This window comes from Mercurialis annua, linkage group LG4 (assembly GCF_937616625.2).
Source record: "Mercurialis annua linkage group LG4, ddMerAnnu1.2, whole genome shotgun sequence".
In the NCBI taxonomy this organism is placed as follows: domain Eukaryota; kingdom Viridiplantae; phylum Streptophyta; class Magnoliopsida; order Malpighiales; family Euphorbiaceae; genus Mercurialis; species Mercurialis annua.
The window spans coordinates 35525397-35551283 of NC_065573.1; the positions used below are offsets into that span (position 1 = coordinate 35525397).

General features: G+C 32.3%; 3 protein-coding genes and 1 long non-coding RNA gene across 6 annotated transcripts; 3 read left to right on the plus strand and 1 right to left on the minus strand.

Moving 5' to 3' along the window:
* The first annotated feature begins 945 nt into the window (after positions 1-945).
* LOC126677881 (SCARECROW-LIKE protein 7) lies at positions 946-3470 on the plus strand. The gene has a single exon (XM_050372696.2). The coding sequence runs from the start codon at positions 1209-1211 to the stop codon at positions 3045-3047; it is 1839 nt and encodes a 612-aa protein (XP_050228653.1). The 5' UTR covers positions 946-1208; the 3' UTR covers positions 3048-3470.
* A 4301-nt stretch (positions 3471-7771) lies between these two features.
* Positions 7772-11432, plus strand: LOC126677738 (uncharacterized). 2 transcript variants are annotated; one of them, XR_007640587.2, is made up of 3 exons: positions 7963-8081; positions 8556-9966; positions 11052-11432. It is a non-coding gene; the product is annotated as an uncharacterized LOC126677738 (long non-coding RNA). The 2 variants fall into 2 exon arrangements; XR_007640586.2 differs by lacking the exon at positions 11052-11432 and having other exon boundaries at positions 7772-8081; positions 8556-10099.
* A 3291-nt stretch (positions 11433-14723) lies between these two features.
* LOC126677926 (uncharacterized) lies at positions 14724-22417 on the plus strand. Of its 2 annotated transcripts, none has more exons than XM_050372740.2 (10): positions 14724-14942; positions 15032-15139; positions 15366-15427; positions 15530-15613; positions 15727-15758; positions 15851-15932; positions 16641-16869; positions 19464-19691; positions 20304-20596; positions 21775-22417. In XM_050372740.2, the coding sequence occupies exons 1-10, from the start codon at positions 14919-14921 to the stop codon at positions 22085-22087; spliced, it is 1455 nt and encodes a 484-aa protein (XP_050228697.1). In that variant the 5' UTR covers positions 14724-14918; the 3' UTR covers positions 22088-22417. The 2 variants fall into 2 exon arrangements, with proteins under 2 accessions (XP_050228697.1, XP_050228698.1); XM_050372741.2 differs by having other exon boundaries at positions 15035-15139.
* A 757-nt stretch (positions 22418-23174) lies between these two features.
* On the minus strand, positions 23175-25370 carry LOC126676583 (transcription factor JUNGBRUNNEN 1-like). The gene is made up of 3 exons (XM_050370811.2): positions 25029-25370; positions 23958-24232; positions 23175-23706 (listed from the first exon to the last, which is right to left on the minus strand). Exons 1-3 carry the CDS (start codon positions 25219-25221, stop codon positions 23302-23304), a joined length of 873 nt encoding a protein of 290 aa, XP_050226768.1. The 5' UTR covers positions 25222-25370; the 3' UTR covers positions 23175-23301.
* Positions 25371-25887: the final 517 nt, after the last annotated feature.

The window sequence follows — 25887 nt, forward strand, 5'->3', positions numbered from 1 at the left end:
AAACTTGAATAAAAAATTAATTCAATTCGTATTTAAATAGAACATATTGAAATTGGTGTTTTTTTATATTTTTAGTTTCAATTTATAAATCACGCATCAATATTTTTACATTATTTATAAATATTTTAATATTTTTTTAGATTTATCAAAAGTCAAAATTTGTTAACTTTTTGAAACATTATATATAGTATAACATTAAATTTTAATTGTGGTTATTATTATATTTGGCATATAATATATTAGATTTGGAACCAACTATGACATTTGCTAAATTTATTATTCAATAGAAGTTTATTATTTAACATATTGCTTTTTTTTGATAAAACAAACATATTGTTTTTTTAATCATTTTAATTTTATGCTTTTTTTTATTTTTACAATTTTATATAGTAATTATGTTAATAGTAGGTCACAAGCCAACTTAATATTTATATATTATATTTTTTTAGTAAACTGACTCTGTTAACAATTATTATTATTATATCAAAGAAAGAAAAAATATTAGTACATTTAATTAAGCCATACAGTTGAAAAAAATAGACAAATAATAAAATAATTGAAATATTTATCAAAAGATTCAAAAATTAAAAGATAAAAATATTAATAATTAATTATAATATTTTATATTGAAAATAAAATTAAAACTTACCATAAAAAATTGCGTTGCATCTTGATACACACTGTTTTATCTTTAAATATTAAAAACTAACAGCAATTTAATCAAATTTTCTAATTTCATCTTATTGTACTAGCTGGCGTATTATTTGTTCTAAAATTATATATTCAAAATAATTAATTAAATTTGTCGACCTTTAAAATTTAATGAAATGGTGTCACTAAAATTAGAGGTGTGGCAGAACAATTTACTAGAATAGGCAGTCAAAACTGTAAGCAAGCATGATCTAGTAATGTACTGTACACTGTACAGTATTCACGCTCACACTATACAAAACAATTCACAATTTCCCATCCGCTCTTTGATTTCGCTAATTTTCCTTCTTTTCTATTATAGAAACTAAAAGTGGGCCTCTCTGTTCCTTTTCATCAGCCGTTAGTTTACTAAAACATCCACACTCTCCAAAAATCTCTCTCAAGCAAAATCCAACTTCTGAGTTGTTAATTATGTCCGTACTCTCTTTTATTATCACTTCTCTTGTTGAGTGATTTAGCTGCACTGCACTGTTTTTCCGGCGTTGTTTGGCCGGAGAATGGCATATATGTGTACAGACAGCGGAAATCTAATGGCTATAGCCCAGCAAGTTATTAACCAAAAGCAGCAGCAGGAACAGCAACAGCAGCATAACCAGACTCATATTAATCAGAGTCAGCAACTCCTGGGAACTCTTAATTCTTTCCCGATTACTCCCTGGCCGCCTACAATGTCTTCTAATCCCAATCTGGGTTATGCTGGACTTACTGGTCCGGGTTTTACCGACCCGTTTCAGGTTCCGGGAGGAGGCGGAGAACCCGGGGAGTCTGGGTTTCAGTTTCCGCATATGGAGCATCATTCGAGTGGGTTTAGGTTTTCGGATTTTGGTGGGGGTGGCGGCGGTGGTGAGTTTGACTCGGACGAGTGGATGGATAGTCTGATGGGCGGTGGAGACTCAACGGATAGTTCGAATCTACCTGCTGGTTGCGACGCGTGGCAAAGTAACTCTGATTTTAGTCTCTACGCTCCTGATCCTTTTACCACCTGCCCAACTCGTCTCAACGTGGGCTGTTCTACACCGTCGGATCTTAACCGAGTTCTTTTCACGGAAATCCAGAAAACCCTCACTAACCCACTTCAACTCACAACTTGGCCACCATCTCCGCCGCGTCCGACGCCGCCGCCTTCTTCACCGCCTCAGAAAACAACTAATCCTTTACCACCCACAACTCTAAAAGTAGAACCAGTCGGTGTCAGTTCGCCGGAAATCGAGTCAGCACCGGTGTTACTCAAAGCTCTACTGGACTGTGCTCGACTCGCTGAGTCAGAACCGGAAAAAGCTGCGAAATCGTTGGTTAAGCTGAGGGAATCAGTGTCTGATCATGGAGATCCAACTGAAAGAGTGGCTTTTTACTTTGCTGAAGCTTTGTATTCCCGAGTTGGTTTTCAGGCACCGGAGAAAAACTCGTGTAGGGCGGAGACTAGCGGCGAAGATGCTACACTTTCTTATAAGGTGTTAAATGATGCATGCCCCTATTCAAAATTTGCTCATTTAACTGCAAATCAAGCCATTCTTGAAGCCACGGAGAGAACCAGCAAGATTCATATAGTGGATTTTGGGATTGTTCAAGGAGTTCAATGGGCTGCTCTTTTACAGGCTTTAGCTACTCGTTCGGCCGGAAAACCAGCGAGGATTCGGATCTCGGGGATACCCGCTCCAGTTCTTGGTAAATCCCCTGCTGCTTCTTTGTTTGCTACTGGTAATAGGCTAGCTGATTTTGCTAAAATTCTTGATTTGAACTTTGAATTTGAGCCGATACTTACTCCGATTCATGAATTGAATCAAACCGATTTTCGGGTTGAGCCGGATGAGGTTTTAGCTGTGAATTTCATGCTTCAGTTGTATAATCTGTTAGATGAGACTTCTGTTGTTGTAGAAACTGCTCTTAAGATGGCTAAATCGTTGAATCCTAAGGTTGTTACTTTAGGGGAGTATGAAGCGAGCTTAAACCAGATTGGATTTGAGAAAAGATTTAAAAACGCTTTGAGATATTACTCCGCCTTATTCGAATCTCTGGAGCCAAATTTGAGCAGAGACTCGCCCGAGAGAGTCCAAGTCGAGAGATTGTTACTAGGTCGAAGAATTGCTGGTGCTATTGGTCCGGAGGACAAAGGAACTAGAAGAGAACGCATTGATGACAAAGAGCATTGGAGAATTCTGATGGAGGATTGCGGTTTTGAATCAGTTCCGCTTAGCCATTATGCGATGAGTCAGGCTAAGATACTTTTGTGGAATTATAACTACAGTTCTTTGTATTCTCTGATTGAATCTGATCCCGGGTTTCTATCTCTAGCATGGAATGAGGTGCCTCTGCTCACTGTTTCTTCATGGCATTGATGATTTCAAGAAATGCTGCGCCTTGCGCATTCATTTCCACCCGGTAATTTTTCTCTGGCGTGGAACAACCATTGATCGGTGCGTATTGGATCTGAATTCAGTACTGGGATAGGTATAGTTTTGTTTAATTGCTATGATTCTGCATTTTGGACCTGTTGGTTTTTTCTTTTTAAGCTTGGTGGAAATTATTTCTTGGATGTTTTCTAGCTTGGTGTTTATTAGTTATATGGTGTTGTTCATTTGGTTTTATTGGGTTTTTGTTCTGAATTTGAGTAAGATAAATTGTAAAAAGGAAATCAAGAAAAGGGAAATGAAATTCAAAGGAGTCAAGAGTCAAGAACAAGAAAAGTTTTCTTTCCCTTTAGTGTCTGTAATTCTGTATATAAATTTGAATCGTTGGTATGAATTTTTTTCCTACTACCATGTCTCTACTTGATACAACTGATGTATTTTCTACCTCATTTTTTCTTTCTAATGTTGAATTAGTTTTTAGGGTTCAACCGATTCAATAGCTCATCCATCCCCGTACTTTTTTATTCGGTTCAAGGCAATGCAACTATATTTTGGGATTTTATGAAGAACCGAACTGGCTTAAGATTCACGGTTGAACCGATTGTTTTTCTTTAATTTTATTAATCACTGCCCTTATTTCTTTTACTGGCCTCACAATGGACTGCTGGATTTTCATCGGTTGGTAGTAAAACAAAGAACATATGGTAGTAAAAGGTAAGAAAATCTAAGAGGCTCTGTTATTTGTGCTTAAAGGGAAGCTATAGGTAGAAACAATAGAGTGGTTGTATTTAGTGTATTTGAGTAAATGAGGGGTTCAAATAGAGTGTGTTTTTGAACATGTAAATGGAATTTTGATGCAGACCTTTGTAGTGTGCTTAGCTGTTGCTCTTTTATTTTTATTTGAGTCTTGTTATTAAAGTTGTTTTTTTATATCTTTGTAGGCTTGTTCTATATTGGTTTACTAAGCTATCATTTTCCTTAAATCTATGCAATGAAAAGGACATGATTGTGTACATGGGTCCTTTCCTTTCCTCTGCCAATTACATAATCTCAGACTCTGGCAGGCAACTCTTTTTATAATGCTTGTCCTTTTCATGCACCAATTTACACAACTTTCCCTCGTCTCTTCATAAATGTTTGGCAAAAATCCATATCTAGCCTCTTACACATCACACTTCTTTGAATTGGGTCCTTCAATAATTGTTTGTGACATCTAGTCTTTTCCCTTCAACTTCATTGAAGTTAAATCAGATGATGTGGCATTTAAAAAATACACATTCCAAATCATACGTCAATAAAAACTAAAAAATACTAGATACCCAAAGTCATAATAATCTTAAAATTTGACCTTAAAATTGAAAAATTAAGACATGTCGTCTCTAATTCCAACCGTTGCCGCCACCCGTTAGACCCCTGCCACTGCTACTACCACCTCCAGTTAAAATTCGGTTTGTTTGGTTGGATGAAGGTAGATTCAATGGTCGTCGGGCGCTAATGTACAAAGAAGATTGTCGCTGCTGGTGGTGCGCTGGAGATTAATGTTGTCATGTGTTACTGTTGGATGCCATTTGGTGCACATGAGGTTGTCGTTGTTGGTTGCACATTGAAGCTCATCAGTCACCGCTCCTTCGTGAAGCGCTGATATCAAAATGCCTTGCAACTGAATTTATGGTAGCGGATAATGGATGTGGTTGAAGAAGGGGGGGGGGGGGGCTATAGTAAACGAGACGTCAGTTGGAGTGGGGGGAGGAATGCGGCTGCTCATGTTTATTGTTTGGTTTTCTAAAATTTTAAATATTTTGAACTTTTGGGATTTTTTGATCACGTATCAAATGATTAAAAGTGTGTATATTTTAAGTGCTTTGTAATCCGATCCTAAGAGTGTTAGATAAAAAATGAACATAGGGTATTTCGTTGATTTGAAATCAAAGATCAAGAAATTTGTAGAGCAAAATTAAAATTTAGAAATTAATGTGATAAAAGTGTCAAACAGTAGGGTTGGTGAGTGTAAATAAGCGGTTGTATCGGAGTAAAATCAAGGGATAATCATAAAACTATTTTAGAAAGTCACTTAATTTATAAAAATGCATACTTAATAAAAATAATAAATTTTTTTACATAATTTTTGTGTATTTTTTTTATTATAAAAATATATTTTTGATAAAAAATTTGATATATTATTAATATATTTTTAATACGGTATGTAAAAGGTGGAAACTTATTTCATACTATTAAATATCAAATGTAATTTTTTTTTCTCATTTTTCGAATTTGTATTAAATTTTCCCTAAAATCTAATGGACGAGGACTGACAAGGTAAGCCATTATAGTGCTGTTCATGGTCCGAGTGATCGCGACTATTCAAAGCCGCTGTTTAATGAAAGTCCTAATACTATTTGACATGCCATGGTCCCAATGTAAGAAGAGACAGAATAATTGCGACCTTCATTTTATTCAATTTTCATTGCAAAATTCAAGCAATTTAACAATTAGTCATGAGAAAATACTTCCAAATGATAACGGTGAAAATAGAATGAAAACTTTGATCAAAAAAAAAAAAAAATAGAATGAAAACAGTTTGCTTTCATTTCTTGCTAGAAAATCTTAGTAATATAAAAAAAAGGCCTAATTATTTAAAAAACTCTCACCTTATAATATTTTTTTGTTTATACCATGACCTAGGAAAAAATTCATTTGTACCTTATTTTTGATTTTTTGTTTTCAACTGTACTCCGAAGTACTAAATTGATCTCTTTTCATATACAAAAAAGGCTAAAATAATCCTTTAAATTTAACTATTATTCTAATAAGACATTAATCATATTAATTGTACAAAAATACCTTCTTTTCCAAAAAAAATAATTAAATTAATAATAAATATTTAATTTATATAATATACAATTATCTTAACCGTAATAAAAATTAAAATTTATATAAAATAAATTATTTTTTTTAAAAAAAAAAATTCGGGCTCCTTCCGAAGGAGCAGATCTGCTCCTTCCTCCAAGGAGCTGCTCCTCCGGAAGGAGGAGCATCAAAACGACTAAAAAAAATTAAAAAAATTTAGCGGGTTCGATAAATCGGAGGAGTACGATGGTACGTCGAAAATATTTTTTTAAATAATTTAATTTGTTATTAAAATATTTAAAAATAATAAATTAGAAGATTTATTTGAACATTTTTAAAGTTGGAGGACTTATTTGTATTTTTTAAAATAAGGAAAAATATGGTGGAACCCTTCTATTCAGTTGTTATTAACATTTTTATCCATAAAAAATTTATATAGTCAATTGTACCCTTTTTGGGGTAGAGATGAAAATGAAAAATAAAAAAAAGGGTACAAATGAACTTTTTCCTAGGTCATGGTATAAACGAAAAAATATTATAAGGTGGAGTTTTTTTAAATAATTAGGCCAAAAGAAAACATAATGTTTGAATTTTTTTGAATCTAATATTTTAGTGTATGATTTTATAAAAAATTTAAATTTTTTAAAGATATAATTAGTTTAATCTTCTTCCGGTTATAGACGTGTTAAAATAGCAAAAATTTAATTTTATGTATTTATTTAAATTTCACTATTAGATTAGTAAAAAAATAGACGGTGTGTGTAAATAATATATCTTCTTATGTGAGATTAAAATGGCAAAATATATTATCAAATGAAAATTTATTTTTATTTTTATTAATAATTCAATGATGCAAATATGATTAAAAAATACTCGTATATTTTTAACCCAATTACCCTAACCAACCTTTATATTGTATACCCTAAGTTTTTCTAATTTAACTGTCACTTTAAAGCCAATATAAACCTGAAATAGTAATGACATTATTTTTAATCTTTAGCCTAATTACTTAAAAACCATCTATTTTGTAATTGTTTTTATTTAAAGCCAATATAAACCTGAAATAGTAATGACATTATGTTTCATTTGTACCCTAAAATTAAAAAATTTAATAATTTAATTAATTTAAAGATGAAAATATTAAAAACAAGATAAATAAATGATTAACATTAATGTTTCATCAGAATATAGGTTAAAAATGAAAGACTAATTTAATTTTTTTTTTCAAAAAAAAAAGGTCAATTCAACTCATTAGGGTAGAGATGAAACATAAAAATTAAAAATAAGGTACAAAAGAAAATTTTCCTAAATCATGGTACAAAAAATTTATAAAGTGGGTGGTTTTTAAATAATTAAGCCTTAATCTTTTCACCCAAACTAGCCTCAGCTGTTTATTTCATCTTCGCCAAAATCACAGTTAGTCAATTGTCATGGCTAAACACTTTGTTTTCCCCTTTCACTTTTACTTGAATGTACCGTTATCAAAGGCCGAAATTTTAAGAGAAGGTAATATTACTATAATATAAATTTAATATTGTATTTAAAAACAAAGTTAAAGACAAAAGTTGAAAGGGTCATTGTATACTAGCTACATTTTCTTAAAAAATAAAAAAAGTTAAAAGGTTTTTTTTTAACCAAAAGAATATATATAGTGCAGTGGTATAGCCATAAATTTTAATTAAAAAGGGCAAAATGTAATATTTTTTATATTATATATGAATTAAAAAAATTACTTGTAGAGAATTTTTAATTTTTTTTAATATCTATATATTATTTTATTCACGTTTTTTATGAGTTTTCAAGAGTTTTTAAAAGTTTTCAATTTCCAAAACGTTTTTAAATTGGGAAGCAATTTGATTGAAGCTTCTCAGCTTAAGTAGTAAAATACAGCTAAATTATGTAGGCAGTTGGCTGTCCATCGTTTTCTCCATCAACCGCCATCTAACCCTCAAATAAGGCACCAACTCACGCCACGTTATCTCTTTCTAAGCCATCGATTATTGAAGTTTCCTATGATCCAATCCGTCCATATAACCCGCCTTTATATAACAGAATAAACCATTATTCATATCCATTATCATTTTCTTTCAGTTTTTGAGCTCATTTTTATTTAATCAATCTCCTTACTGATGATGGTCATACGGGCATGTCGGTTCTCGACCCTTGAATTAAAGGGTATGCTGTGTTTTTTCTTGCTTTTCCTTTTGTTTTTAAATCCATTGTTAGTTTGTAATTTCTTGTAGGTTTTCTGATGGATATGTTGATTTATACTGAGGTTTTATTTCGATTTAGTATTGTAATTTTAATTTTATCAGAATAGTACTATAATTTACCTTATATTTCAGGTGATGATCTAAGCTGATGCATGTTGACATAATATTTGGTAATTGGACAAATCAAGATATCTTAGGATACCAAACCAACATATTTTTGTCGAAATTTTTTCAAGTACTCTATGATATGAATTGAAGATTTGGAATCCAATAAGAAATGGCAAAATTTATATCGATACATCTGCTAATAACCCTTACTTGGCGATTTATTAGAATGATTGAATAGTTTTCTCTATAGCAAGAGCACCAACGCATGCAATTAATACCATCTTATTATTAATTGCTTGCTTATATGGGTTTCTGTTGTTTGTCACAGATTTTGTGAAAACACATGACATGGCCGGTGGTTGCGGTTATAGTGTTATTAGGTGATTCTGGTTAGGTGATGTATTGGGCGGCTGAATGTTGATTTCGATGGCAGAAAATTGTATGTGATATGCTATTAGCACGGTCACAGAAAACAGGACGTTCGGATGCAGACAAGTGAAACAGTGTCATTTTATGTTAAGTTTCTGGCACGTTTACAAAACAGAAAATCTTGATGAAATGAAGTGTTTGTGCTACCCAGGTGATATGTTGATGTGTCTTTGTGTGTTTCTCTAGATGTAAATGATGTAATGACTAGTGAGGATGAAAAGCCCAGTATTTGTTGGTATGATGGAGATAGGGGCTTGAGTCCTTGGTTCGTATCTTTGTCATCTGACCTTTGCCATGACAGGTGCGCTTGCATGGCAGGTCACCCAATATCCTTAATAAAAGCTACTATTTTGGTGTGGTTGAGGGGAGATCGTACAGGATTGCCTGGGTTCTCCTCTCTGGTGTGTGATGTGTCTTGCTTTCTTATCGGTTTCTCTAAATCACACAGCACAACCAATAGCAATACATCTAATGCAATGCCAGGATAGTGCGATTTCTCAACAATTCGCTCGTTTTACAACTTGCCGCCTGAAAGGTATACTCTGTTCTTTCACATCCCTGTTTCCTTTTTCTTATGGTACTGAACCAAAAAGGCACTGACTATACTCTTATAATACACATTTGCTGCTAGCTATTTCGGTTAAAAGGTAATCTTGGTTATGGCATTGGTATCATCATTAGGGTGATTTCAAAGTTGAATTTAACTGGCATTGAATTGAGTTGTTCTTTTATGTTATCTCGTTCATTTAACATGACTGAGCGATTTAATTTCCTTTTGGCGCAAAATTTAACTGATACTGATTGTTGTTTCTGAAAGTGGACTTAAAATGCCAAAACATAGGTGTCAAGAAGTTTTCGTGCAACATTCTCTTGCAAACCTTTTTATTGAATCTTATCTAGCAGATCAAACCATTCTTAAAACTGGTTTCATAGCAATTTTGTTACGTGTATATCTTCATTATCAATCAGATACATACCAGTGACAATATTTCAATAGTGAACGAAGTTAATCTGATGTCTATTTAGTCGACTGGTTTCTGCTATGTGAAATAATATATGTTCTGTTATCCTACATTATTTGTGTATTTGTTCTTCAAATGATTGTTTGCCATCAATACTAACCATCGTCATCTCCTGTTATAGCATGTTATGTCTAAATTTATGTTATGCAAATGTATTATGTCATAGAATCGATTGGACAAATAGAACGCTGCTGTATAATCTGGGTTTTCCTGCATATGAGGAAGATGCTTGTCAGTTTCAATATGATTTTTGAGGAGAAGTGAAGAACAAGACTTAAGACCTCTTATGTGAGCCCTGTTTCTCCTTTACTGTCCTATGATGTGAAATTTTAGTTCATTTGCAATTTTTTTGTCGTGCTGCTAGAAATATACCCCTCCGTTCCAAATTGATAGGCAATATTTATATTTTTCTTGTTCTAAATTATACACTTATTATGATATAATGTATTAAAGGATAATATTAAATAAGGGTAAGTACGTATGTTTTATAAAATTGTTCATATTATTTGGTTAAAATATTTTTTTAAACAAATTTGTATTTGTCCTAGTTTGTGTATCAATTTGGACGGAAGGAATAAGCACTAATATATCTGCAACTTTTTGTCTTTAGACATTTAAATTTAGTTGATCATCTTAAATTATATATTTATGTATCAATTAAAATTAGAAATAAATTGTATTTGAAATAATGAAATAATTATTATAGTGGACTGTTTAAGAGAATAGAATTAAAAGAGGAAAAGTATCAATAGTGTTGGATTGTTAGAATTAGTATGTTGCCTCCATAAATCATTTGGTAATGTATTATGCGAAAATGCAATTTGTCAGTGGTTCTGTAAGAAAGAACTTATTTACAATTAGATTTTAAGTTAAACTAAAAGAATTTATATAAGTTTTTTTTGTCACTAATTTTAGATGAAATTTATATGTTTTTTTAATTCATTTGAATTTTATTTTAAAAAAATTAAGATCAGATGTTAAATATTGATTTGTTTTGAATTGTATGCCAATGATTATTTTATGATTATTATTGCTATTATTGAACTTAACCAATAAAAAGAATGTGCTTATTCAACTAACATGTTATTGTGTTTTGAATCTAAATATTTTTATAGGTTTGAATTTAAATAGGAAAAGTTTATGTATCTACATATATGCATAAAAATTGAGATAATTAATTTTTGATTTCATTAAAAAAATTAATGGACCAAGTTAATTTTTTTTTTATAGAAAAATTATACCATTATGCTACACATTTTATTCTTTCAAAAATGCTAAACTTCCTAATCTTTTTTTCACTCAATATCTTTTTAGGGTTGGGCTTTTAGTTTGGTTTGGGCTTTTGGATTAGGATTTTAACATTTAAAGTTTAGGTTGGCGGTGGCCGGAGGCCGGAGATGGTGTCCAACAGTTTAAAGGCAATCGACGGTAGCTGATGGCGGGGATGCCTGCCGAAGGGGGAAGTGGTCGGTGGTGACTAAAGGGGTTGTCCGAAGTTGGTCGATGGTCATTAGAGGGTCTGTCCAAAGGTGGTTGACGGTGACCTTGGTTGTGGGTGGTGGTCAGTATTGGCTAGAGGCGGCTTACCGGAGGGGATTGCCCGTAAGTGGGTGGTCGAAGGCGAGGGTGGCCGAAAGTGATCGGTGGTCAATTTGGGTCAACTTAAATCGATTTGGGTTCGTTTAGAGTGTCAACATTTTTTGTAAATTTTTGAACTTTTGGATACAAATATAATATATGGGCGTAATTAGCAATTTTGTAATTTTTTTTAATTTTTAGGATAATTTTGTTAGAATTCTTTTCGAATAAAGGATTAATTCACCCTCCTAAACCTAACATGAAATATAAAATAAGTTATTTTCTAGGAAAATGCAAAATTTATGGGGCGTTTGATAACCCAACTTATTATTTAAATTAATGTATTATTTAATTCAGCACTTAAAAAATTCAGTAGTTATTATTTTCAGCACTTAATTTTCAGCACTTAATTTGCAGTTTTATCAAACGCCACCTTAATTTAGCATATCCTTTTAACACAAAAAGGAGTGTGATTGTCTAATTATAAATTTTAATCTTAATTAATTTTAATTTAATATCAATTAAATATAATAAAATTAATTATTACTAATCAAACTTAATTATCCTAATTAAACTTAAACCGCTACTACCCACCACTGTTCACTGCCAACAGATATGCTCCTCCAAATGAGGAGCTGCCACTCCTCTTTTTAGACGAGGAGTATATGTGCTCCTCTCTCAAGCGAGTGGCTGCAAGTCTATTGTGAGAAGAAGCGATGACAGAGGGAATCAAACTGGCGATGAAGAAGGTGGATTCAGACCGGGTGGCATCAAGTCTGTTGTGAGAAGAAGCGAGGGAAATTGGCGATGAAGAAGATGGTGGAATTAGACCGATAAAATAAACTGTGAGATCGATCTCGTAAATAGTTTCTTAGCGAAATAATAATTGAAAATTCTTTTTCTTAAATAACATAATGAACATGAGTTTTATCTTGAAATTTAAATGTGATAGTTCAATATGTTTCATTAATGGAATTGGTGATGTCAAAATATGTTTGCTAATATTCTCTAAAATAGATCAACAAAATTCTCATGCTTTTAATTGTCGTAGCATTTCAACTTAAAAAGGTCAAATTCAATGAACTTATAACATTCAGTACAAAATAAATGGTGTAGGTTTTAAAAGTACAATTTTGATTATATTAATTTGTACTGGTTTAGATCGTGAATTTGATCCTTTTAAGTTGAGATAAACTTAAAAAAAATCATATTTAAATTACATGTTAATTTTCCAAATAATGTTGTAACTCGGTGTAGGCTTGATAATCGTAAATGAAAGAGCAACAATTTGTCGTTGCACAACAGTGGTGAGAAATGGAGGAAAGAGTAAATGAGCTAGTTTTGGGCAAATTAGCGTAGTTTTATTCGGTGAAAAATGATGTAATTTTGTATAAAACATGGTGTTCCAATCAGCAAATCCAATGTCAATTATGTTATTTCAAATTTGTTAAAAATTAGAAGTCAAGCTTTTGATATTGTTAAGATCTAAGTAATTTAAAAGTATGCTAACAATTGTAATTCAATTTGTATATTTTTTATTATTGACTTATAAAATTTATGATAGTGTTTGAAAATATGTTAAAGATTGTAACTGAATTTGTATATAATTCTTTTTATTCTATAAATTTGAAGAAATGTCAAAATTAATAAAAATAAAAAATATATATTGAAATTCACTTAAACTCCATATGAAATCCTCATGTATTTAGTCAATGTAAATATTTATCGATGTAATAAAAATAATTAAATGGTCAATATTTATATTCGGCTAAAGTTATAGAATCAAATTCATAAATTCAAATGGCCAACTCTCGACAGACTACCACCTGACCGATGTCGAGCCGCCGGTGAAAAACCCTCGCCCATTGTTATCCACCAAACAACTCTTTCTTTCTCCATTTGAATGTAGGGATTATTTTCAAAATACCTGTTTTTGACAAAGTATTTACAGCATTTTGGCCATCTTTCCCTTATTTCCTACGCTATCTATTTTTCTAACTTATTTACAAAAGCACCCATTATATATAGAAGCCTTATCTCATTTTAGGTTAAACTTTTACATAACCACTTTTCTTTCTCTCTTCTCTCTCAAAGTTCTCGCTTTTTTTCTTCTTCTTTTTCTTTTGATTTTCAGTTTGTCTCCTCCGGTTGCTTTTCCATTCGGCTTTTCCGTTCGCGCTTTCGTTCGTCTACTTCCGATCGTTGTTTCCAGTCATTTTTCCGTTCGTCTTTTCGGTTCGCGCTAATCCGTTCGTCTCTTCCGTTCGCGCTACGGATTTCTCGACTCGTTTTTAGATTTGTGTATTTTTTTAGATTTTTTGTAATGATTTAAACATTTTGTAATTAAATTTTGTTTATAAAATTGTTCTATTATTCATATAATTATTTACTATGTCTTTCTTTTATTCATAGATTTGTTTTGCTATTGATTTTGTAAAGAACAAATTGATTTTATGGTGCATTTGTAGTAGTAATTTTATAATATATTTACGTTTTAATGTATTTTTTGGGTATTTATAGTGCATTTCTGGTGTTTTTCGGGATATTTATGTTTTTTTGGTGTATTTCTGCCGTTTTTAGTATATCTATGGTGCATTTACAGTGTTTATGTTGTATATGTAGTGTTTTCATGATATAAACCATAAAAACATTACAAAATACTATATATACACTATATATACACTAATCTTACTCTATAAAAACGCCATAAAAACACGATATATACACTATTGTTACACTATAAAAAAATTTAAAAAAATCCCAGGAAAAAAATCTATAAAAAAAGAATAAATTATTAAAAACTAAAAAATAGGGCTGTGCAATCGGTCGGTTCGATCGACCGAACCGAAAAAATCGAAAATCAAAATTGAAAACCGAGAAATATATTTGTGAAATTAAAATAAAAAAGGTATATTTCGTAAATAAAAAAAGTCAGAAAAGAAAAGTCACAGGTAAAAGTGTAAATAAGTTACCGAAACATGTATTTCAGGAAATTACCACTTGAATATAAGTAATAATAAAATTAAAATTTAAACTTAAGTAAAAAATATTAAAAGTTCAAAGTTCAAATATAATATATTTTAATAATAAATATAAAATAAACTGAAAGGATGGCAATCCATGTATGTTACTTTTATATTATTGTAGAAATTATCAAACATTTAAGATAAAATATACTATTAATAGAAAAAACAAAACATATACAATAAAAAATTTACACTTTTAATTTTGTATACATTGAATTCTTTCGTCACATGAAAGATTAATATTTTCGAATTCAACCAAACAAGAAATCGATAGATGAACCAATGTTTAATAAAAATAAAAATGCGTGAACTATTTTAAAATTTTAAAAGTGCAGGCTTAATTTTGATAAATGAAAGTGGAGGGATGCAATTAAAAAAAGTGTGATATTGCAAGCATCCAAAAATATGTTATAACTCGTTACCAAATTCATTTGGATGCCCAGAATTGTCCGAAACTAAAAAGTTTCACCTACAAGTCCATGATGAAACACAACTAACACCCTAAAATCAAATTTTAATCAATTAATTAAAAAATCAAGAACGTAAGTGAAATTAAAATTCAGCTGGTTCTGATAAAAAAAGAAAATCCGATTTCATTTTGGTGCCTGCTGTGTGATCTTAGCTTAATCATATATCATGGCCTCTAATGGCGCTTCTACGGTGAGTTTATGCTCTTTTTTTCTGTCGATTATTATTCTTTTCGATTTGATTGCCATTAATTGCAACAATTGGTTTAAATTTGGTAACAGCAGAGACCACTGGACGCCGACACCAGCTTGGAAAAGATCAAACGGCAGTTAGCGTCCGGTTCTGGTCGGAATTTGTTGCAGGGTCCACTTCTCAAGCGATCTGAAACTGTAATTTAGCTCTCATTCAATAATTTTTGATCTTATATTGTTAGTTTATACAAATTGATGAACTAGGAAGTGAAGTGAAAATGAAAAAACCTAGATAAGTAATTGGTTTCCATGTAATTGGTGAATTTAATAGGTTTATAAAATTTTAGGTTTTCAAAGAGCTAGTTATGATAGTTTTCTTTTATTATTTTTTTGTAATTTTTCTTGTAATTTTATTTGTTAATAGTTAAGAAAATGGAATGAGAGATGGATGATATTGGACCCGACAACTGGAAAAATGGAATACAAGTTAGTTATTTGTTACATTTTTTCTTCTCCAGTTTTTTTAATTATAGTTCCTGGGAGTATTTATTGTGTGGACTTTCATTTTCTGTTGTATGCTTGTTTTAGAACTCGGAGAAATGAACCAATTGTAAAGGGAACTATCATCTTTGACGCAAATAGCACGATTACAATTTCTCCTGTCAACTTCAAGTAAGAATATTGTTATTATTAATTTGAGAAGACTTTCTTTTACTGATTGTAATTTGTATGCATTAACGGTTTGGATGGTTTGTGACACTATTCTTCTTCTTCATGTGTTTTAGTGGGCTTCCAAAGTACGATGGCTGCTGTATCTGTATCCATATTTCTTTATCTATTTTCATATAGCAACTATTAGCAAACCTGTATATGCCCCTTTGTTTAGTTGGCTGCTTAACTTAAATTTAGACATTGGCACACCACAAAAGAAAGATTACTTCCTTTGTGCTGAGACTCCTGGTGCAGCTAGAGCATGGGTGTCAACATTACTGTAAGATTTTCTATTGCAAATGTGCTCTGTATAGTTAATCTATTATCACTTCTTTGAGAGCATTGTTGAGTACTCGTGGACATTCACTAAGTGCTTGAAACAATATCACTATAAGTAGTTATAATGTAAAGGTCTCAGGATCTGGTGTATTTGGTTTGAGCATTCATTTTCATGTTATATTAATATCACATCATTATTATCAGAAAAAATGCAACATCTTTGATGCACCTAGATCATTTTGAATGGATAGAAGGCGTGAAAACAGAGATAGTTATTGCGATTATGACATAGCTTGAAGCATTCAGGAAAAGGAAACCTACTTCCTTTGAAGCTTAAGGAGAAACAACCAAATAAATAAGTTATAGTATCCTACCATGAGTATGACTCCCATTGGAAGTTTTCTTCATCTTCTTTTGACATAGGCTGCTGACTAGGTAAAAAGGACAATTTCGGTTCTTCATGACTTCCTTTTTACATGAAATCCTAGTTGATATACTTCTTATGTTCGTCCATCACTTGGGATTAGGTGTGGTCCTGCCTAGATCTCTATTTTTTCTTGATATTTGTTTTATCTGGAAAATGAACGTCTCTTCTCTTCATTCATTTAAATTGTGTCTGCATTAAGTTACTTTGCTGATAACACTCTTTATTCAGAATTTCTGCTTGTCCTGATATTATTATTAAGTCTTTTGGTGTTTCATCAATTAGTGCAACTCAGTTGGTTCTGAAGGCCCATAAAGAGGCTGTTAATTCCTTAAGTGGGAATGGCTCTGCAAAATTGGGGACAGTTGCAACTGTAGTTGCTGCAGCCAATTCAACAGCCCTTGAATGCTCCAAAGAAATTGAAGCTGCGATGCAGATTTCTTTGAGAAATGCTTTGGGAATGGCGAATAATAAGACAACTGATGGTCCAATGGACGATCTAGCAATCATGAAGGTACAATATCCACATTCTGCTCATTTTTGCTATTTTCTCAGTTCAATTTTAGATAAGCATATCAACTTTGTTTGTGGTAAAATAATCCTAATGCGCATTTAATATATTTTAGACTGAGGGGATTGCTTACATCTTCTGCGACTGATTCAACTTCTAATCTGCTCCTTGTTTTCTTTACAATAAGTTCTCCTCATACCTATGCCACTATATGGATATACCTTTAATTTTTTTGAAAATTCATTTTATTAATGAAATACATTGCTTCTTGAATAAAGCTCATATTTTTGATAAAAAGAAAAGAGGACTATGTAGAAAAAGTATAAGCTGTGGATGCGAGGCTGCTATGACTGCCATCTGAAGTCCAAAATGTTCCATTATATAGGTGTCCTTGCAACTTCTTTACCTAGTATTATCCAGCAGCTTAAACAAATTTGGTTTTCAGAGAGAGTAAATCATACTCATTATTGGTATTATGTTAATTATTTATAAATCCCTGAGCTAGCTGGGAAATTATGAGCTACGGATCCCTTTTGTGCCCTTTTCAGCATATTTAAAGAATTTCTGCCTCTTTGGATGCTTATATTTAATATGTGATATAAATGAAATATTAATTTCTCATCAGATGAGATAAATAATTATGACATTATTTATAGCCATATTTGGGCAACTATCCTAGCATGAGAGGAAGGAAATATTTATACTTTTATGGGCTTAATTGTAATGCTAATACATAGTTGAGCCTAATGGTTTCTCTAGGAAGTCACTAGATAGAGGGCGAGTGGAATGTTTTTCATTATCTTGGCAGAGGATGAAGGATAATAGGGAAAAGCCACTAGATGGGTGAGGGATAAGATAAAGTTTTTTTTGTTGAATTTCTGCACTTATGTTCGTACTATTTATAAATCAGATGTCAAAGAATTTTCTTGATTCACTTTCCTCTATTTTTTCAGAGCAAAGACATACTATTTACTGTTTTTACTTTTTATGCTGACATCAATTTGAGCATCTCATTTTTTTTTCTTCAGTTTTTATTTTGCTACTGTTTCCTTTTCCCTATTGTCCACTATCTCACAGTACCCAAAGTTGCAATTTCTAGGAGGTTAACAGAAGGAGTCCGAATGTAGTTGGGAAGCAGTGGAGTGGTTGTCATAGATTAAGCTGTCATTATAGTTGAAATATTGTGATAAATACTATAGGAGTGTGGTCAAAAGGAGCCGTAGAAAAAAGTTACAATGTGGTTTGTGGTTTTATTCTAAATTTTGGCTTGTAATAAACTAAGAAAGTTGTTCTCGTCTGTTTTTCTTTCTTTTTTGAGAAAGATTATTTGAAACAACATTTAATTTTGGGCATCTATTTGTTTTTCTTCCTTAAATTTTTTAACTTTCTGTATTTTCCCATCTCTCTCTCATTGTTCTTTGGGATGCGAAGAGTTGGTATATACTCCTTTCTTTTCTTGCTTCCTTTCACTTTTCTTTGGCCTATTGCGAGTAGGGGTGTAAACGAACCGAGCCGAGCCGAGCGGAGCTTTTGAGTGTTCAACTCGTTTAGCAAATAAGGTGTTCATGTTCGGTTTATATTCATTCGAGTTTTGAGCGTAATGTTCGTGTTCGGTTTGTTTAGATTTTATAGTGTTTGAGCTCGTTCGAGCTCGTGAACATGCTATCGCATGAGCTCGCGAATGAGCTCGATAAGTACTAATCGAGCTCGTCCGCGAGCCCGTTCGTTTAACAACTAAAACATATAAAATTCGCGAGCACAAAAATCCGTTAGTTTCTTATATCAAAATTACATAGTCTTGTTAAACCTATGTGATTTTAGAATTGTATAAGATATTTATATAAATTAATTTAAAAATGAGTTAGTTCGCAAACAACTAATTGAGCTTTTAAAGTGCCTGTTCACGAACTTTTATTCGAGCTCGTTCACAAACACTTATTTGAGCTTGTTCACGAACTCTTATTCGAACTCATTCACGAACCACTAATCCTGTTTGTGAATGTAAACGAGCCGAACACCACAATGTTTATGTTTGGCTCGTTTAAATTAACAAACATAAAATCAAGCTCGAACTCGGTTCGTTTAGAATACGAACGAACACAAACCGAGTTCTTTTCGAGGTGAACACCGCGAGAAGCTCGGTTCATTTACACCCCTAATTGCGAGAGAGAAACCTTTTTCAGATATCAGGTTTAAGGGATATCCTTCCATCTTTGTTGCTGCATAGCCTCCATGTGTTGCATTGGGTGTTATATAGATTGACTTCCAGTTTCACAGAAGTCTGTAAATTGAGAAAATGCAATTTCTGAGCTTATTACAGTGAAAGTTCTCGAGTCTGCTTCTGACGCTTAATATGTTAAATCTCTTCAATCAGTTAAGTCATATGTCGGAATAGAAGTAATGAAAATAAGGGGAAAATAGACATGGAGACCCAAACCTTAGACATGATAAATGTAAATCACATGCTATGTGATGCAAAGCATTGCCGATTCCTTTGGCTGGTCTCACATCTCATTTGGTCATTTTGTGAATTTAAGGAGCTAATAGAATGTTCACCTTCCGCATGCCTTCATTTTCTGAGTATGTTTGTGTTGCAGGAGACGCTAAAAGTCAAGGATGAGGAACTGCGGAATTTAGCTCGAGATATCCGTGCTCGCGACTCAACAATAACGGAGATAGCTGAGAAACTATCTGAGACAGCTGAAGCTGCTGAGGCTGCAGCAGCTGCAGCCCATACAATGGATGAGCAAAGGAGAATTGCTTGTGCTGAGATGGTACGTTTATCAAAAGCTTCACAGAAGCAGCTGGACTCATCCTTGTTGAAGGTATCGATTATTGGTTCTCTCTTTATGTTTCAATCTATGCATTTTTGTGTCACTTAATAATATGATAGCTTTCTGTTTAGTAATTGTCATTCAAGGTTTATTTGCAAAAAGGTTTGAATTTTTTGGACCATTGACAATATGATATGTTTTAAATTTCAGAAGATGGACAAGAAATTTAAATTAGCAGAAGTACTTTATATGTACAAGCAAAACTTATTCACCAGTAAATCCTTGTGATATTAGAGTTGAATTTGTTATTTCCAAGTTGTAACTTTAGATTTGCGAGGGATTTGAAGAAGAAAAGCCATCGACACTGTTGTTTTACTTTTCTAGAATTAATATTGAGGGGAAATTAGTCATTTATTTACAGACTTAACTGGAGAATAATAACTTACCTCCTGCTTATTGAGTTGCTTTCTGCAAGTGCATTATTTTACTTCCTCTGATAATGCAAAACAAACAAAACAGATTTATGCACTTTTCGAGATGTTTTACTACTCGAGTCTATTTACCGCATACCAAACAAGGCGTTTGAATACTGTGGGTAATTTTGGATGTCAATTTTGGCTGTTCCAAGTTATCAATAATTTCATTTTTCATTAACAAATGCAGTTGAAAGAGTTTGAAGAGAAGGTTACCACTGTAAGCAAAGAAAGAGATGAACTGATCAAGCAGAGAGATTCTGCTTTTGAGGAAGCACATCTATGGCGTTCTGAGCTTGCAAAAGCCAGAGAGCGTGCTGTGATATTAGAAGGAGCGGTTGTGCGAGCAGAGGAGAGAGTCCGGGTGGCAGAAGCAGATGCTGAAGCTAGAATGAAAGAAGCTTCACAGAAAGAGGCAGCTGCTGTGACTGAGAAGCAAGAGCTTCTCGCATATGTGAATATGTTGCAGGCTCAACTTCAAAGGTTTAACATCCTATCCCTCTTCAAGCAGCATTACTGTCATTGTTATATTTGCCATCTTGCAGTCTTCTACAGGCCTTTTATTAGTCTACTTCAGGGAGCAATTCATTATGCGTTAATCTAAATAGTCATTCTTATTATTTGATTTTTTATTCTAAAGAATCATGTAAAGCAAATTATTTAATAAACAAACTAATAGGAAATTAAAAAAAATTATAACCTTGGTGCTTGATGAGCCAGTCTAGATATATCTGGTCCCCTTCCTGATTGTAGCAATATGCTCCTTTCAAAATAAGCAAAAGGGTGTTTTCAGAAGAAACCTCTTTTCTAGACTGAAAACTTGTCTCACTTTTAGCCACAGTTTTCAAATATTTGTTTTGGAAACACTCTGCTAGTTTGGTGGCAAGGAAAATATTTGGTGGTTCTCTTGAACTTTTTCCAGTAAAATAGAATGACAGCTCTCATGGTACAGGGTTAGGGCTTAGGAGGTATTCTGAAGGTGTTTTCCCTTTGAGAGCAAACAAGTGAAACTGCAGGTATAGATTACCCCAGGGAAGCAGAAATGGTTGAAAGGTTTTAAACAGGATCCGTCTTACGACTGTATTTGCCTATGTAAAAAACGATGATCTTGGGATTTTCATATGCTTGGTTTAAAACGTTCAACTGTGTTTCCAACATAAGTTAGTAGATGATTATCTAACTGTGCTAATGCTAGTGTAGGACAATCCACTTTGACTTGTTCTAATAGTTTACATACTTTTTTTTACCTCTTCTTACTGCCATATTTATGCTAATGCACTTTCCAATGATATGTAAGCGAGGTGTTTCAGGGCCTTTATAGTATTAGAGTTTTATAGTTTTAGTATTAGAGTAAAAAGTACTGTAATTTCACAGGGATATTTTATACTTCTTAATTTTCAATGTTCGTGAGTAGAAATTTTGGTACTCATTAAAAGTTGTCTGCTCCAAGGATTCAGTTTTCAAAGTACCCTGTGTATCTAACTAGTTCCAGATGTATCTATTTTCTTGTTTTGTGAATATTTTAGTGCAGACATAAGTGTTTTCACAATTTGTTTGATATTTGTTTTACGGGTCGAAAAGTGGCTGAAAACTTAAAAGAAACACAATTATTGTTGTGAGGATTAAATAATTATGAAATATTAACATTTTTTTGTGAATAGGCAACATATTGATTCAAAGCAAGTATTTGAGAAGACCGAGTCATCAGAAGAGAATGTGGACAAAGCTTGTTTGAGTGTTTCAAGGGTTACTCCAGCCTCTGGGGACAGTATAGTGGACATGGGAGTTGATCAAGCAAATTTCCAGCCAATTGCAGATACTGAATGGAGTGACATTCAGCCAACGGAGTCGAGAATAGCTGACGTAAAAGAGATTGCTTCAGAAACGGAAGGAAGCAGTTTGGATATTCCTGTTGTTAGCTCGCCTGTTAATAATTATCTCGAGTCACAAGGTAACAATTTTCATCAGCCTTGATGTTTGCTATTATACGTTCTATAGAAGACGAAGATTTGCACATACACAGAACGGTAAGAAGCTATTTGAAATTACTTAACGAACAACCGTTTTCTTTGGTGTATCCTTTTGTTGGCTGGCTGATTGGGCATTGTTGTTGTCATTCGATTGTGCTTTTGATAGCGGACCAACTGAGTTTCCTTGAATATACGGTAATGGCTTACTAAAACCACCCGATTTATATTTGCGTAGAGAGCATACACTAGACGTCAGAGTATTCAAATGTTGATTGTAAATTGTAGTTTGTTATCCTGTTGGTGCTGATTCCTGATACAGTTTTTCTTGATTTAAGATTTTTCTATTATTAGATTACATATACCTAAACAAATAGGTAATAGAAGGATTTCAGATGCTTTGCTATCTTCTCTATCCGCACGGAAACGGAAACGTTGAAACAATATATTTTGCAAGGGTAGGTTATAATTATGCAGTTTTGAAGTTTGAAATGTGTTTATGAAAATAGAAATAAATTGACAAAATGTTACTCAAGAAATTTTAATATAGACTATCTTTGTTAAGGATTGGTGTGCGAGTACTATAAGTGATAGGAGCCATGAACTTAGGTTCTGGCTTAATTCATTTATAATAGAGTCGTGATGTCATATATGAGTGCTTTGATAAGATTTATAGAATGAAAGTTTTGCTATGTAATAGATTGAACATATGTTCATTATGCCCATAGAAGGTGACACAAAAGATCAAATAAGATTAAATTCGTGGCTTTAGACAAAATGCCCTCAAAATAGGCATTCCGTCTTGTTTTACCTTCTTATTTATTTATATTAAATTTTCATTTAAATATGAAATTATTTATCAAAAAAAAATTATAAAATACAGAAGTGCAATTTTTCTTTTTTGTAATTAGACTTTTCAAAGTTTGCAAGTATCTTCAATTAGAAAAATTACTGTACTCCTAAATTATTTCGAAAGTACTATTTTTCTATTTAAATTAAAATTTTGTGATTTTCTCTTGATATTTTAGTCCCTTTTAAGTGAAATCTGCCTTGCAATGAGATTTTTTTTTTTTTTAACTCACTGAGAATTTCGATTAGCTAATACCTAAATATATATAATATATATAAACAGTAATTTTAAAGTTAAGAGTAAAAACAGTACTAATTTATACCCAATCCTAATTTACAAAAAAGAGCAAGGAGAGAAGGGCAGGTATATAATCATTTATAATCATTAAAAGGCAGGTGAGACGGATCAATGGCTAGGCCAACCACTGATCGGAGCTCATCCCAGTTTCGATTCGCAAAGAAATCATCTCTATTGTAGTCTTCATTCTGAGTAGTTATGGAGCTAAGCTGATGATGATGAGGAGGATATTGAGCCATACGCAATTGATTTCCATTAACTGCGGGTCGAAGTATTGACGATGAAGATGATGATGAATCTCTGAAACTGATGAATACATGTTTCTCTGCAGTACTGCTACTGTTTCCAGATTCGAAGCTGCATGTTTGATCTTGAGGCGATGTCATTTTCGGTTTCGATGCTGTTTGCTTCCAATCTCCAGCTGCGTATTTTTTGTATGTTGCTACTCTTTTGAAAATTCGACATAGTGTCCAAACTTCCTGCATCACCATTCAATTAAATTTCTCTAACCGAACACACTAACAGTTTAATCCATTAATTCGGTTAAATCGAAAAAATGTCCAAACTAAACAAGTTAATCAAAATCTAGTCAATATAGATCGGTTTCAATGGGGTTTAATCGTTATTTACTCACTCGTACTCACTATCGTAATAAAAGTGTAAAAAAGTAATAAACAAAATTACGATAGTGCCATTATTTTAATGACGTGTAAAAAAACGAAATTCTTACTGCAGGTTGTTGAGAAAGGGTGGGATTGGGAGGAAGACGAAACTCATGCATCATCCAATCAGTTTTAGTTCCTTTTCCAGCACTGCCTCTGTAGTAAACCAGTGATTTCTTGAGGCCCACGCATTGACGATCATCAGAATAAATAGGGTTGTCAATCCCAGTTGCTTTCCAAAATCCAGATGTCGTTACCCTATTGGGTCTTATGCTGTTCTTATATTTTCTCCCTCTTTTGCAGAAGAAATACCCTTCCTTATTCTCTCCCACTACACTGCTCACTTTTTTTTTTTTATCATCACCATAAATTTAAACAAGCATTCATTACTTGCAGATAAATTAATCATCATTTGCAATTTCATAATATTTTTCATGTTTAATTTAAAATGATTTTTTCTATATTGTTGTTATTTAAAATCCATTATTTATTGTCTTTATCTCACCAAAGTAAATTAATCATAGTATTTAATAAAGGTACAATATAAAAAATGTAGATAAGTTAAATCCATTTTCTTAAACTATGAGAAATTTTTAGATAGACTCAGTTACCACGTCTTCCGTGAACTAAGCCTATCACATACGTCATTAAAATAAATAATAAAGTGAACAATTATTTTGAGACGAAGTTGACTATATGAGTTTAAATTAAAATTTGAGTCATCATTTTCAGAGTTTCAAATTTACTATTTATGCTGCTCAAAAACTTCTCTATTAATCGTACGTTTCAGCAATTTTAATTCTGTTTTTAGAAATATTTAAAATTTTAAAACTCTATATTTATAATTCCTTTTTAATAAAAAATAGATTACAACCAAAGTATTTACTCATGCTATTTATTTCTGCCAAATAATTAACATGATTATTTTTTGTATTATGCATGCATATTAAGTACGTGGAATTGAGAAATATATGATTTCAATGGTTATAGAAATCAGGCAAATATTGGCAGGTAATACGATAAATGCAAACCTTGATATATATATCTTTTATTTATTGCACTAGCTATTTGTTTAAAATCATATATAAATAGCTTCAGTATAATTTACAAAAGCTAACAAAATTGATTATTATGCTTACTTGGTAATTCCCATGGATCATACTTGTAGATATCAATCTGTTTGATAAGTTGAAGAGTAATAGGTTTCTGTTCGACCTTTCGTCGGAGATAGAACCCGACAAGCTCTTCATCCGTCGGATGAAATCGAAACCCTGGAAGCTTAGTTTCTTCTTCTTCATCATCATCCTTACTAATATTCGTCTCTGAATCCATAGATTTTTCTTTTTCTCTCTATTTTCTTTTCTGGTATACTATTTAATTAGTTTAGTGCTCTCAAAATTATGTAAGTTAGAATCTATTTTAGGGTGCCTTATGAATGTTTTAAAGTTTTGGGTCAAGAGCACGACTTTGATTAATCTCTCCATCATAACCATAAGGAAAAGTCTTGCTCTCCTGACTTAGTTTTTATTATTTCATTTATTTCGAACTTTGTTTGATTTGATCCTCTCTTACTTAGTTAGATTGTTCTGGAGAGGGACATTATTATCTACCATAGGTTAATTAAATTATATGTAAATTAACAATCTAAAATTTATAATGGATAATTATCTAATTTACACATTTGATTATTTGTTATTACAAATATTTACATTATTAAGGGAAAATGCTCATTTATGCCTCTAAAATTTGACTTCATGATCAACTAAACGTCCGGAAAGGTTCAAATATGTCCCAACGTCTTAAAAAATGAACAACTAGACTCCCAATTTTGACGCATAAATGAGCTGTTGGAGACCTGATTGTCAAAATCGAGAACCTAGTTGTTTATTTTTTAAGACGTTAATGGCATATTTGAATCTTTTCGGACATTAAGAAGTTACTTGATCTTAAATCCAAATTTAAGGGGTATAAGCGATCCTTTTCTTTATTATTAATGGA